Genomic DNA, 16,066 nt, shown 5'->3' with positions numbered 1-16,066 from the left:
ACCCACTACTGCGCATATACGCAGCTTTGAGCGTCACGGACAGCGTTAGCGTTAGGAGACAGTTCCAGCTGAAGGAAGCCCGTCGAGCAATGAACAAGGGCTGTGTGCGCCGAGAGTATTCGCAAGGACTTCACTTGTAAAGGCTGCTGTGCTACGTCATGAATTAGCAGTATATAAGAACATCGTGTGTTTTAATTTTTATTTTCTTTATAAAATACTGGAGGCCTGTTAAAGGCCAAAGCAGAAGTGTATACAAACATAGGTAATAATATTAAACGTCGCAAACTAAGAATATAATAAATTATACTAATATAGATAAAAACACAAACGTCATGGAAACGTTATTTATAACTGCTCGACTTCCTGCGGCGTCACCATAGACCTGACTATGCAGTGGAGTCAACACAATCGCTATGGCACAACCGCCTCCTTCTTGCACTTTCCATGTCAGTACCGTCCTCCAATTACAATTTTCATTACTTCCATGTCACTGTCAGTAAATCAAATAATTAAAAAGTTTTATTCGGCAAAATGAAAAAAACTAAACGTGAACATCGTGAAAATAACTGTACCACGGCATAGTTTTTATAGATTTATCAAATAATAGTTCGTTAATTTTATGATCCATTCAAGCTAGCGATTATAATGTCATGGCACTTCACTGCCAAGCAGTCTTTCTTGGGGGTCCATGCTAAGAATGTTAAGCATGTTTTCTCTTAATAGCGTAAGGCGTTTGGCGTGGTATAAGATTTTTCTTACCTGCCCTTCCAGAGAACTGACTGAATATCTGCCGCCATCAATTGTTTATGCAGATTAGACCAGCGACAATTAGCGACCAGCCACATAGTGAAGAAATTTACTTTGTGCAAAGAGAGGTTGTGTGTTCAGGAGCTTAGCCTTGTCGCAGTACGAGTCCCTAATCGTTGACAAAAGCGATACCGAAAATGAATACTTGCCCAAAGAAAAACGAGAACTCGTACGTAAACTCCAGTGAAAAACCAGCTTTATGTGTACATCCATTGAAAAATCACACAATATCCATAGAGTACATCATGATGAGTCGGGCGAAGTATCCGCCTGTCTGTTTGTTCTTGCTTCTGTCCGCCTGTGCGTTCGTCTGTGCGACCGTCCGCGCATCCATTCGTGCTTCCGCTCGTCTATGCACCCGTCCGTGCATCCGTTCGTCTGTGCGTCAATGCATCCATGAGTCCGTCAGTCCGTTCATTCATCTGTGCGTCCATCCGTCCATCCATCTCTCCATCTAGAGAACACTCCAAGTACCGTCATTTTGTATTTTTTCATCATAGCCTCGCTGCGGTAGTCTAGTGCCTAAGGTATTCGGCTGCTAACCCGCCGGTCGCGGGTTCGAAACCCGGCTGCGGTGGCTGCATTCGCGGTGGATGTGGAAATGTTTTAGGCCCGTGTGCTCAGATTGGGGTGCACGTTAAAAAGTCCCAGGTGGCCGAGATTTCTGGAGCTCTCCCCTACGGCGTCTCATATTCATACGGTAGTTTTGGGACGTTAACCGTCACATATCAATCAATCAATCATCTTTTCATCATATTTTCAGCATACCTAAGTACTGCCATCCAGCGTACATTACGAAGACTAAACGAGAGGTGGCACTCGCGCACTTTCTTACGGCCTGCGCTTCTTGTCTACCTATTTATTACTTTCCACCGCCTCCAGTTCATGAAACTGTAGTCCAACCCTTGCTAAACCTTGCTAAAGCCAAGCACAACCCTTTCTGTTCGAGTAGTGCTGAAAAAAGCGTCCTCCTGATACTAGTTCTTTTATTAGGCATGAAATTAAAAGCAAACTTCAATGGAGAATAATTCACCAATACGCGTCTTTGAAAAATATTTAATCAAAAACAACTACCTTAGTATTTATGATTAACGTGCGCGAGTTACCTCCTCAATGGAAAAGGGTGTGCGTTAGCCGCTCCTGTAGTCTGGCAGTGGGGGTGGCTACCTACTGCTACTACTACTACTACTACTACTACTACTACTACTACTACTGTTACATACATCGCGGATGCACGCCCCAGCGAACGGGGAGCTTCGCTCCCAATATATGACAGCGCTACATATAATCACTTGCACCGTCCGTCCGTCGACATTCATACTAGTCGGCGACATCAAGATGAACATCATGAACCTCAGTCCATGATGTCCACATTCACCCATCTTCGACCACTCGTCATCACTGACTTCGTCGAAATGCGTGGACGTTTTGTTTGTTTGCGTGTGATATAGGAAATTGCCAGAAAGTGCAGTCAATTTGCATCGCTTTATTGCTATGGTACTTTATTGGCTCGCTGACAACACGTGCAGCTTTGTCGACAGGGATGTACTGAGAAGCAGCGATAAAAAAAGCAAAGCAAGTCTGAGAGACAGCATTTTTTTTTCGTGGAGTCAGAAGGAGTATCAGATATCACTTTTTCAAAGTGCCTCTCGCACCTAACGCTGCGATATGAAAAGAATGTTGCGCTCTTTTCACTGGCGCTGGAAGGAGGCTGAATTTTTCTCGTACACCACAGCGGCTTTCCAGATTTTTGATATCGTTCACGCTCTAATAAAAGAGACAACCGGTAATTGCTCCGAGTTGTTACCCTCTGGTGTATTCTGCAAAAGCCCGCGACTTTTCCTCTTCTTGTCTCTGGTACTGTGCTCTGGCGATCCACAAGTCAACCAATAGTACATGAATAGTAGCAGTGTTTGCCTAGAAAAGCTTGCGTGCTTATTTCTCAGAAGTAGGAAAGCTTATCTCCATCTGCAAGAATGCTCTTTCTCAGCAATCAGCATTTCATCATAGAGTTGTCTGCTGAACTAAAATCCATAAAAAGCAGCCGCTCTGAAACAAACAATAACAACACTGAAGATAGACTGTTCGAACACCTCAGAAAGAACTCTTTGAAAAACTTCTCACCTCCGTCCCTTTATCACAGAAAGCTAGTTTGGACGATTGACTCACTTTCGGATTCGTTTCGTGCATTGTGTCCGAAACAATGGCTACACTAAACACTGGCTGCGTGGTAAAAAGACAGAATTTCAAGCCATTATTCTCGGCTTGAAAACGCGAATGCGTGTTAGCGTAATCTGGCATTTCTTTGGTATGCGTGTAACAACATTGATTTTGTCGCGCAGGCCTGGAAGTCTCACTGGCAGTCCAGCGCGAGCGAAGCGATGAGGAAGAGGAAGTGGCACCCCTCTCAGCTCTGCTACATGAACAGGGACTCTTCACTGCCGGTATGCTGAACCCGTTTATATTCACGTATGGCGAGAGCTACCTAATCTCCGCTGCCCAGGTCAGTATAATTTAACACGCTTTTCTGTGTGAGAATTTAGCATAACATGTTAAAAAAGGCTCTAAAAGAGAAATACAGCTCATCGTAGAATTTTCGTATACAATTTCACAAACCTCGTATTGCTTGTGTCGAGCCAAAAAAATGCTCAGCTTGAATCGATATCACGTTTTAGTGATCCGCATACTGTTAGCGCAATGAACACTAGCCGTCGTTCGAAGAACCATGACGTCAACATTTCTCAACGCTGCTTTTTGAGATCGCTACGCGAGCACTGTCTGTCATACGGCAATATTCCGCCTCCACTGAAAACGCGTGGAAAAATACTTCCTGCAGTAGGACTGAATTGCGGGCGAGTTAGAACGTATTACCAAGTATAATGTCCCAATTGGCCCTTCAAGGCACCCTTCTGGGACATATTCATCGTTGGGTAGGCCTCAAACTGATAAAACGCAAAAGAAGGAAACAGGACAAGCATCAGTCTGGAGAGGGTGAATAAAATTTTATTTGATGTTTTGCGTGAGAAAATTGGTGAATGGGATGCTGGATTATTTGAAATAAGAGCGCGATAACTAGACGCCGACAGAACGACAGAATAGACAGGAACAAGCGCTTGTCCCTGCCTTCCTATTCGCGTATGCGTATCGCGCCTACGTATCGCGCCTACGTATCGCGTCTATTTATCTCAATCATGAATCACCAAATCGCAAAATTATTTGGTTTGGCAGGAATGGTGGAGACGCTGCGTGAGGAATGACATATTTCTATATATATATATATATATATATATATATATATATATATATATATATATATATATATATATATATATATATATATATATATATATATATATATGTGTGTGTGTGTGTGTGTGTGTGTGTGTTTGTGTGTGAAGAAAACTATGCGCCACGCAGCATTATGCGACCGGTTTCTTATTCTCACAACGAAACTACTCATTTCAATAGCCAATTGACTTCGCCATGTGGTATGCCTGAGCTACCTCTAAGTACGTTATGATGGCGATCGATGATTGAGGCCGGCACAAAGGAAGGCGTGCAACCACAATCACGGCTATGGCTGGAGAGCTGAGACCAAACCCCACACTTCAAAAAATTCTCATGCTCGCGCAACAAATTTTCACATCTGGCAATCTGTCTGATGTTGACACTGGCGCTGGTGCGTAGTATTTTACATACCAGCATGGTAGAATCAACACCTTCTACATCCCTAACGCCTTTCCGATGGTTGCTAGGCGTCCTCCTTGTGTCTGCGCGGGAGCTTCATTGCGGTATTCGGGAACGTCGCACTCGCTTTCACTGATCTTTTAAAACTCTGTGATGGATGCAACATACTATGTCGTGTGTTTGAGAAGATTTCTGGGGCACAAGTGAAGCATTCTGCACGTAGCTTTACTCTAGTAAGAAGAAACTACACTACAACAGATAAACTTCAAGCCCCGACGCGGTGGTCTAGTGGCTAAGATACTCGGCTGCTGACCCGCCGGTCGCGGGTTCAAATTCCGGCTGCGGTAGCTGCATTTCCGATGGAGGTGGAAATGGTGTAGGCCCGTGTGCTCAGATTTGGGTGCACGTTAAAGAACCCCATGTGGCCTAAATTTCCGGAGCCCTCCACTACGGCGTCTCTCATAATCTTATGGTGGTTTTTGGACGTTAAACCCGACATTTCAATCAATCAGATAAGCTTCAAAGCTGGCTGCGCAAGAAAAAAAAAGATGGCTGTTAAAATGCGCTACACATTAATCACAATACGCGTATGTATGGCATGCGAATAGGTGTTCTTTCATATTTATTTCACTGTGGTTTACTGAGAAAGTCATTCAACATCAAAAAAAAAAAAGCCACAGTGATACGCGTAAAACCACTTTCGCAGGCGGGTTCAGGCTTCTGAAATGAAGGGAAATTATACTTTCCTTTCGACGGATGTTTTATTTCTTGCATTGCATCATGAGAATGTCATTCTTATTGTTGCAATACCTTGCTTCATAACATGCTTGGCATTGGAGGATGTTTGCACACATCAATATAAAGAAAACAAAATACCAAGACCAAACGGGCGGTATTTAGGGCTGTACTAGCACAACAGAAGTTATTTACCTATACTGTGGAAATCATATTATTCTTAGCACTGTTCATGTACAAGTTCACTCCATTGCTCAGGGGCTATTCACATGAAATTCATGATTCTTCATAACTGTTTGAAGTATTCCCATTATGTACGAAAAGAATATTCCCTTTGGATAATTACAGCTGTTGCAGCTAATAACAGTGTTTAACACGCCCAATAAAGAAATGTTACAATTCTTTGTCTTCGAATCCACTGTTGGCGTGAAATCCTTCCGTGTGACCACTCGTTGCTCAAACAATGCTTCTTTCAGCGCATTGGAAGAAAGCGTGGCGGTCGAACAGCCTGCATGACGTAGTACGCAGGAAAAGAGGACGTGAAGAAACCTGAAGAATTTTTAGAAGATATGTTGGTAGAATACGCGGTGTACTTTTTAACGTGCGTGATTGAGCACGCGTTATCAACAGCCGTTAAACCTCGTTGCATGTCTGTGAATCATGCCACATGAGGCACCCTGTTTATAGTCCCCGAAACAACAACGTGCCAACCCCACACTCCCGTGCCAATTCCCGTGCCACGTTCCCGTGCCAACCCCCCGCTCCCGACCAATCCTGGTGACTCACTGGCACGCTCCCGTGCCAGTGAGTCGCCAGGATGGCTCCTTTTCACCCCCGGGGCACCTGTAGTGGGGAAGAGGGAAAGAGACAGTATCTAGTTGGAGCACCTGAAAGACGACTACGACGAAGAGCTGAGCTCGTGACAGTGACTGACGCCTCTTGAACCAGGCAGTTGGTTTTATTCAATAAACCCCTTATAATTTGGTGGAGGTGCTGGGTAGTCTTCGAAGCTGGAACTATAAAGTCGCACCTTACCGGCAGTGCCAGCAATGCCGGAAGAACCCTCCACCCAAGGTACCTCGCAAGTTCCCGCCTCTACATGTCCCGGCGTGTGGCCACTGCGTCACCCACCGATCTTCAGCGGCACTGACGGCCAAGACGTTGAGGAGTGGCCGGCTACTTTTCACAAGGTCAGCACAGCGAACAAGTGGGACGATGCGGCTAAGCTGACCTATGTAAGCTTTTACTTGTCTGGCGTCGCTAGTCTCTGGTTGCACAATCACGAAGCCGACATTGCCAGCTGGGATTCATTCAAGGCCTCCTTTTCGCAAGTCTTCGACCGCCCTGCTGTGCGAAAACTCCGCGCAGAACAACGACTTCGTGAGCACGCTCAACAGCCAGGAGAGACCTTTACCAGCCACATTGAAGACGTTGTTTACTTGTGCAAGCGGGTAAACCCAGCGATGCTCGAAGCCGGCAAAATCAAACAAATCCTCAAGAGCATATGCGATAACGCATTTCAAATGTTGCTAGCCAAGGACCCACAAACCGTTGCCGATCTCATCAGCTTGTGCCGGAGTTTTGACGAATTGCGCAAGCAACGCGCCCAAACACGGCGCTCTCTGGAACAACGTGATTCAATCGCGGCCTTGACTCTCGGAGACCAGAACGACATGTTGGCTCGCATAAAGCAGTTCGTGCGTGAGGAGGTCACTCGGTAGCTCTCCAAGTTATCGAGCGCTCCCGAGCCAGTACAAACACATCCTTTGGCCTCAGATCATCTGGCCCCGGCCATAAGGCACGTAATACAAGATGAGGTAGCGGACGCTTTGCCTTTCGCTCGTTCGCCACCTCTGGAGGCCGCACCTTTGACGTATGCGCAAGTCGTTGCAGCCAGAGCACCTCGACAGCCCACTTATGCTACATCACCGATCCCTGTTCGGTCATCACCAGTTCCGTTCAGCAGGCCGATTGCAGCGTTTCCGAATTCGTGGTGCACCGCAGATAACCGCCCGATTTGCTATTCTTGCGGTTACGCAAGACAGGTGGCTCGCTTGTGCCGCCGCCGCCCTTTCCTTCAGAGCGACACCATGCAAAAATCGTCGCACGACTCTCGGCGCTTAAACAACACGGCGCGTCAACAAGGAGCCTCTTCACCCGACCGCCCTCTCTCAGTCAATCACCGATCTTCATCTCCCAGACGTCACTCCCTGTCACCTATGCGCCGTCGACCCTGCCCTTCAGACGCGGAAAACTAGGTGCCGCAGTTCCGGAGGCACGAACTGCGTCGTCGTCGAAAGAATCAAGTCCTCGCATTTCTCCGACAAAACTCATCGACGTTTTTGTTAATGGTTACCGTACCCTTGCGCTTGTGGACACTGGTACTGCCGTTTCAGTTTTGATTTGAAACTTTGCCGCCTGCTTGAAAAGGTTACCACGACGCCAAAAGGGTTGTATCTCCGTACTGCCAGTGCTCACCATATTCGACCATCAGCTGCCTGTACCACCCGCGTTCTCATCCAAGACGTTTTGTATACCGTTGATTTCCTTGTGCTACAGGCGTGTTCTCATGATGTGATCCTCGGCTGGGATTTTTTGTCTCGTAATCATGCGGTTATCGACTGTGCTCGTGCGGAAGTGGCCTTCTCTGCGTTGTGTGCCTCGTCTCCGGATTTTCGTTGAACAAGCTGTTTGTCGCTGACGACATCGACATACCACCGACTAGCGCTCTTTGTTCCCGTGTCTTGTGCCGATGTTTCTAAGCCTGGAGTGTTGTTTACGCCTTCCCAAACATTCCAAAGTCGCAAAAGCCTCGCGTTGCCGTTTGCAGTTCTAGATATTTCGGTGGGCGCTACCAATTTGTTTGTCACAAATCCCTTGCCGTCTCCCACAACCTTGCGTCGCGGAGAATGTATCGGAACATTCCAGGACTTAGACGTTTTCTCCATCTTCGACCTCGACGGTGAAAGTGATTTGCAGCTTAATGCATTGACACCATCTGCCCATTCAATTGTCCACGAAAACAATATTTTTTTTGGCCCCTCAATTGATGGCGAACTTGAAGAACCACACCGCGAAAAGCTTTTAGAATTTCTCAACCAGTTTTGCGGCTCGTTTGATTGCCAGCAGACGTCCTTAGGCCGAACGCACACCGTTGTTCATCACATTAACACCGGCTCCCAAGCGCCTCTGCGACAGCATCCCTACCGTGTATCTCCTGTTGACCGTCGTGTGATCACCGAGCAATTGGCCGACATGCTTCAACGTGGCTTCATTCGGCCGTCCAGCAGTCCCTGGTCTTCACCTGTGGTACTTGTGAGAAAAAAAGACGGCTCGATTCGCTTTTGCGTCAATTACCGCCGTTTAAACAAAGTAAAGATAAAAGGCGTATACCCTTTGCCGCGCATCGATGATGCTCTGGACTGCTTGCAAGGCGCTAAATTCTTCTCACCACTGAACTACGGTCCGGTTATTGGCAGGTCCCCATGGCACCATCAGATCGTCCAAAAACTGCTTTTGTGACGCCCGATGGGCTATAAGAATTTACTGTGATACCCTTTGGCCTTTGTAATGCGCCAGCCACATTCGAAAGGATGATGAATAGCGTCTTGCGTGGACTAAAATGAAAGACATGCCTATGCTACTTGGATAATGTCGTTGTTTTCTCCCCTGATTTTGACAGCCAGCTCCATCGTCTCAGTGAAGTCTTGATCTGCCTCACGAGCACAGGCCTTCAAGTTAACATCAAGAAGTGCCACTTTGGAGCTCGGAAGCTCACAATACTAGGTCATGTTGTCTCAAAACAGGCGTCCTCCCCGACCCAGAGAAGCTTCGTGGTGTCGCTGAGTTCCCGAAGCCTACGACCATGAAAGCGCTTCGCAGCTTTGTCGGACTATGCTCGTACTTTCGCCGCTTTGTGAAGGACTTTGCTTCGATAATCGCACCACTGACACATCTGATATCTGGCGATGGACACCTCTCTGATTGGTCGCCAGCATGCGATGATGCTTTTGCAAAATTACACCATCTCCTTACTTCATCACTTATTTTACGCCACTTCGACCCTACTGCTCCAGCCGAGGAGCACACGGATGCCAGTGGCATATGACTTGGCGCAGTCCTTGCTCAACGCAAGCCTGGCTTCTCGGAGTATGTATTTGCGTATGCCAGTCGCACCCTAACCAAGGCAGAGCACAAATACTCCGTTTCCGAAAAGGAATGTTTTACCATTGTTTGGGCATTAAAAAATTTTGTGCTTACCTAGATGAACGCCCATTTGATGTAGTTACAGATCACCATTCAGTCTGTTGGCTCGCTTCATTGAAGGATCCTTCGGGCCGGCTTGAACGTTGGGCGCTACGTTTACAGGAATTTGATACTCACGTCATTTACCGCTCAGGCCGCAAGCACACCGACGCAGACGCTCTTTCTCGTTCGCCCCTTCCTTCAGCCGTTGCACCTGTTTCCTTCGCCGAAGCTACCATCGGCAGCATCGATACCGCTGACATGCCTTCGGAACAACGCAACGACCCTTGGATAGCCTCGCTCATCGACGTTCTGTCCTCGTCTTCGGTGACACCATGCCAGCGTCTACCTCGTGCACTACGTCGGCGAATTCTCCATTATGCAATACAGGATGCCATGTTGTACCGTCGCAACTATCAGCCGGATGGTAGGAAATGGCTTCTTGTTATACCGCGCCATTTGCACTCCAATATGTGCGCGTACTTCCACGCAGACCCTCAAAACGCGCACGCTGGCGTTTTGAAAACATACGACCGGCTTCGTCAGCGATTTTTGTGGCGTTGAATGTACTCGTACGTTCGCAAGTACATACGCTCCTGCACTGAGTGTCAGCGACGGAAAACAACTTGTCATGCCTCTGGCGAATTACAACTATTGCCTTGTCCAGCTCGGCCGTTTGATAGAATCGGCATCGACCTCTACGGCCCACTACCTTGTACTCCTGCGGGAAATCGCTGGATTATTGTGGCCGTTGACCACTTAACCCGTTACGCTGAAACCGCCGCTTTGCCAGCCGCGGCAGCTCGCGATGTCGCCTTGTTCAACTTGCGTAGCTTTGTCCTTCGCCATGGCGCGCCACGTGAGCTGCTTAGCGACCGTGGGCGTGCGTTTCTATCGTAAGTCGTCCAGGAGCTTCTCAGTGAGTGCAATATTATTCATCGCACCACTACAAGCTATCACCCACAACAAACAGTTTGACAGAGCGCTTTAACCGCACGCTCGGTGATATGCTTTCTATGTACATATCCTCCGACCATTCTGATTGGGACTTGGTGCTCCCTTTCGTGACGTATGCGTATTATACGGCCACGCAAGCAACTACTGGGTTTCCACCTTTTTTTTCTATTGTACGGACGTGAGCCCTCTTCTACGCTTGACACGATACTTACTTACCGCCCAGATGCTTCAGAATACCGCCCAGCCTGCGAACTTGTTCAGTTTGCCGAAGAGTGCCGCCAATTAGCGCGTTAATTTATGTCCGTCGCACAAGGTCTCCAAAAAAAAAAACGACTTGACCAAGACAAGCCTGCTCACAGCTTCCCCGTAGGCTCATTTGTATGGCTTTCAGTCCCATTCCAGTCCCCCGGCCTCTCCCGAAAGTTTGCACCCAAGTACAATGGTCCGTACCGCATCGTTCAATGCACGTCACCGGTCAACTACGTCGTCGAACCAGTGACACCTGCCGAGGACAGACGATGCCGTGGTCGTGAGACAGTCCACATCAGCCGCTTAAAACCTTACTATGATCCCCTTGTGCTTGCTTCGCCGTGAGTCACCAGGATGGCTCCTCTTCACCACCGGGGCAAATGTAGTGGGGAAGAGGGAGAGAGACAGTATCTAGTTGGAGCACCTGAAAGACGACTACGACGAAGAGCTGAGCTCGTGACAGTGACTGACGCCTCTTGAACCAGGCAGTTGGTTTTATTCAATAAACCTCCTTCAATAATCCGAACCGGCGACCTTCGAATAACGTTATTCGAAGGTCGCAGGTTCGGATCCTGCCCACGGCAAGTTATTCTTTTCACCCACTTTTCTTCCTTCTCATTTAACTTACAATTGGCCTAATAACTTCCTCTATACCTTCCTGGGCATTATTGTCTGTTAGATTTCATTATATATGTATATATATATATATATATATATATATATATATATATATATATATATATATATATATATATATATATATATTGTAATTTAAATGAACACCATCGAACACAACACTGTCGTCGTCGTTCTCTTTTCTTGGTCTACTGATCACGCGCTGGTCACTCCATTGCTATAATCCACTACCCCCCCCCCCCCCTTCCCTGAAGTCTGAGCCAGAAGACGAAGAGGCGTGAATACAGAAATCACGCGGCATATAAAGTTTCAACTGGCTTGGACGGGCGAAAAAAACACGCTTTCTGCTTTTGTTGCCCAGTTTGGGAAGAACTTCCAGGCGGAACGTAACAAGGCCTTGGGCTTTAACCACACGAAACGGGCCGGCATACCGGAGAAAAAAAAACATCTGGCAACACTGTGGAACACGCTGGGTGCTTCAAACCAGCACTGGGTCTCTTGTTTCAAAGGGGTGGGGTTTTCGTTGGAAGGCGAGCGAAATTTCGCTTGATGATGCGCTATGGCCAGCTGTGCTCTAAAGCGGGCCTTCCGATGAAGCTCCGAAGTACTGGTGTCACACAGAAAGTTTTGTGTTGTGTTCAAACCAAAGAAGCTCTCTTGCGGAGGCCTTGGCGTCCTTTCATAGACAAGCTTGAACGGTGACTATTGTGGGATTTCCTGTTATTAATGTACTGAGGGCGAAGACAGCTGCGATGACATATTCATCCTATTTGTTATGACTGGGACTCACGTATGACGACAGTATGTCTTTTATGGTACGGTTTGATCATTCGACCAGACTGTTTGTTTGTGTGTGCTAAGGAGTTGCCGCGGCATGCCGAATTCTAAGGTCGCTCAGCAGATTTCTGAATGCACGGGTCGTGAAGGCCGAGCCACGGTCACTGTTGAGCAAGCGCGGCGTGCCGTGTCGAAAAATGAAGCACTCATTGATGAACGTGACGTGCAGAGCCGAAAAGTCAGAGAGGCCTCTGACTTCGGTCCACTGCATGATATAGTTCTTGGCAACGATGCAGGAACTTGTTGTTGCACGACGTACGTGAAAACGGTCCCATATGATCAAGTCCCAGAATCTCAAAAGGTGTTTACGCGGGAGGAATGCATTGCATGGGGACCGGTTGCGGATTTGTGGGGGCTTTCCGTGCTTGACAGACTGTGCACAACAAAACGTAGCGGGAAGTGTCGCTGTGCATGTGCCGCCATCAAAACCTCTCTTTAATGCGTGCCAGCCTCTTGTGCAGCCCGACATGACCGGCAGTTGGAGCGTCATGGCAAATAAATAGCACCGATTGTCGCATAGCTATTAGCACAACAGGAACGCACAACCCCTCCCGATAATTGCAGTGATAGAGAATTCCTCTCGGATGACATACAACGCAGAAAGACTTTCAAAACGGCGCTTGAGAGTGCGTACTTCTCAGGATAATTGTCAGGTTATATCGACTATTTCTGCGCCTTGTAGCTGTGTAGTTCGTAAAATAAGCGCTGCAGAGAATGGGGAGATGTCGCTGAAAGCTGTCGAGTGGCGAGAAAAGTAGTCAGCGTCTTGATGGCCTGCGCTGCTGTGATGAACAATAAAAAAGTGGTAATCTTGCAGTTTGAGAGCCCACCTGGCGAACTTAGCATTGAAGTATTTTTCTGTTTGAAGCCAGCGAAGGGTGACGTTGTCGGTAACGACCATGAATCTTTTACCATAAACGTACGGACGAAAATTTTCGACTACCCATACTACCGCCAAGCACTCAAGTTCATAAGCGTAGTATCGGCTCTTTTGTTTACTGAGCCACCGACGGCTAGCATAGGTAATCGGTCTCTCCTGTCCATCCTCGTTAACTTGCAAGAGAAGAGCTCCGAAGCCAAGACCACTAGCATTGGTTTGTAGAAGTGTCGGGGCATTCTCGTTATAGTTCCCGAGCGTCGGTGGTGCTTGAAGGGCAGTCTTGGGGTCGCGGAAGGCAGCTTCTTGGTCGGTTTCCCATTTTCAGCGAACTTCTTTCTTCGGTAGCTCTTTCAGAGGTACCATGCGAGAAGTGAAGTCAGGGACAAAGCGTCTGAAATATGAAGTGAAGCCAAAGAAACTTTTAAGTTGCTTAGCCGTGGTGGAGGCGGAATACAGGCAATGGCTTGGAGCTTCGTGGGATCAGGGCTGATGCCTTTGGCGCTTACCATGTGCCCCAAGTAACTAACTTGAAAAGCCGGAAAATCACTTGGAAGGATAATGCAAAGGCGAGCGTCTTGGAGAGCTTGCAAGACCATTTCCAAACGCCTGAGGTGTTCGGGAAACGTAAGAGCATAGACAATTATGTCGTCTAAATAGACCAAAGCCATAGCCTACTTGAGATACCCAAGAACGCAGTCCATTATTAAATAAAATGAGCAGGAGCGTTGGAGAGACCAAATGGAAGGCGGTTAAACTGGTATAGTCCATACAGAGATATAAAGGCGGTCTTGTCAGCGTCATTCGGGTCTAGTTTCACCTGCTAATAGCCAGAAAGAACATCTAGCGTAGTGAAAAAACGGGCACCATGCAGGCGGCTAAGGGCATAGTCGAAACGAGGAAGCGCATACACGTCAGGCTTGGTGACACTGTTTAGCCGTCGATAGTCAACACAGTAACGGGTCGTGCCGTCTTTTTTTGTCACAAGAGCTACAAGGGACGACGACAGACTTGACCAGCGCGATAAGATACCACGCGTAAACATGCCATCTACTTGCTTAGCAATTTCTGCCTTCAGAGGTAAAGGATCGACGCGGGTAATTCTGAACAGGAACTTCCGAGCTGGTGTCGATTCTGTGCTGCACCAAAGTAGTGTGGCCGAGCTCACTGGGTGACATCGCCACACATTCACGGAAGTTTCGTAGAAGTGCTTGAACTTGAATCTCAGCTTTCTGTGATGGAATAAAGTTGGCACCAAAGTTGAATTCAGTCCAGTCTAAGGGCAATGCAGTTGGTGGTAAAAGTGTTACGGGCTGTAGTGCTGCTACGACAGATGGTGCTCCAAGGTAGGTACAGGTACCAAGAACGGTGCCTGATGGCATGCACAGGGTACTTTTGGACAGGTTGAAAACAAGCACTGCAAAGGTTTTGCTGCAACAACGATGGAGGGCCCACGGCCACCATCATTCACACCATGTGACAATGATCCACTACAATATATATATATATATATATATATATATATATATATATATATATATATAAGGGAAAGAAGTGTGTATCTAAGGGCTCTTTTTTCCGTGTTTTAACACAATATTAATGAGATCTAACAGACAGTAATGCCAAGGAATGTACAGGGGAAGTTAATATAGATGGCGCTGACTGTCACTCCTACTTCTAAATTCACATATAAACCCAAAAAAAGTGGATGGAGGGAAGGCCGCTGTGGTAGCTCAGTGGTTAGAGCATCGAACGCGTTATTAGAAGGTCGTAGGTTCAATTCCTGCTAACGGCTGGTTATTTTTTCATTCAATTTTCTTTCTTCTTTCTTCTTATTTACATTCCATTGGTTCTAATAAGTTCCCCTGTACATTCCTTGGCATTACTGTCTGTTAGATGTCATATATATATATATATATATATATATATACATATATATATATATATATATATATATATATATATATATATTTATATATATAGTTATTCATTTTGAGCATTATTTAAGTGCGTCATCTGATATGTACATACTCATCATCATCAGTCTGACATGTGTTGCGGGGCAGAGGCTCGGCAAGTAAAAGGAGTTTCTTGCAGCCAAAACGTTGCCTTCGTTGGGCACGGGGATAGCGATCTTTGTTGTTTCGACGGCAGCGCACACTCTGGCTAGTTCTTGTTGAATTCGGGATTGACCTTGGCTGCTACTTCAAGGACACCTTGATGCTTCCTCCGGGGGGGGGGGGGTGAGACTGGATCGGGAGGCACTGCTAAGCATATCAACCTGATATCACTCCTCTCCCGGCCAGGCATATCCTGCCTGGTGGGGTTTCCTTACTAACAATGATTTTCCAATCGGTATATTTTCGCGCAGTGGTCTGAAGAGCGTTTCTGTAGCCCTGGTTCCAACCAATGGCAAGTGTATTTGCATGAAAAACCCGAAACTAATTCAGGAATAACTCCGAAAATTTTCTGATTATTACGAAATAATTACCGACGTGCATCAATTTGGACGTGGAGGCATCCTGTGCTGCTCGCCGGTCCAGGCCTGCATCCCAGATCTCCTGAGATTCGCAACGTTTGCCTCAAATCTTGTGACTGTTTCGTGTCTGTCCATTTGGCCAGGATGAAGGGAAGAGTTGAAGGAGTCGACTTGAGCCTTACACCACCTGATATGTTTGAAATGTTTGCGGCTGCAGGAGCAGTCTTTGTATTTTGACACTCGCGAAACGTTGAGAACAAAAGGTCCCCACAGAATCAGTGATCGTGACAATTGCCGGCGTGGCTTGACCATCCGAAGTTAAGGCATGGACTCTAATTTGTCGTCTTGATGTGCTATCCCCTCACCCACTGCAGTGCAAAAAATGCGGAGGTATGGGCATACTCTCAAGTGATGCAAATCGGATGTAAGGTGTCGCACATGTACTGACCAACACAAACCTGATAAATGTTCCACCGAAGAGGTGAGATGCTGTATATGCAGAGGAAATCACGCAGCTGGCGATGAAAGTTGGCCCAAGAGGACGTCTGAGTTGGAAC

At 47.1% G+C, this 16,066-nt stretch overlaps 1 protein-coding gene across 4 annotated transcripts in view; it reads left to right on the top strand.

Moving 5' to 3' along the window:
* LOC119159444 (uncharacterized) overlaps positions 1–16,066 on the top strand; it is a 633,480-nt gene that overhangs the window by 494,845 nt on the left and 122,569 nt on the right. For all 4 annotated transcript variants that reach the window (XR_012894521.1, XM_075890909.1, XM_075890908.1 and 1 more), the window contains one exon: positions 3,150–3,310. Coding sequence is in view for 3 of the 4 variants with exons in the window: in XM_075890909.1 (XP_075747024.1) it covers positions 3,150–3,310 (161 nt within the window). In the remaining variant the exon portion in view is untranslated. The remainder of the gene's footprint in view (positions 1–3,149; positions 3,311–16,066) is intronic.

This window comes from Rhipicephalus microplus, chromosome 3, assembly GCF_043290135.1.
Source record: "Rhipicephalus microplus isolate Deutch F79 chromosome 3, USDA_Rmic, whole genome shotgun sequence".
Lineage (NCBI taxonomy): Eukaryota > Metazoa > Arthropoda > Arachnida > Ixodida > Ixodidae > Rhipicephalus > Rhipicephalus microplus.
This window is presented reverse-complemented; position numbering and strand designations above follow the sequence as displayed.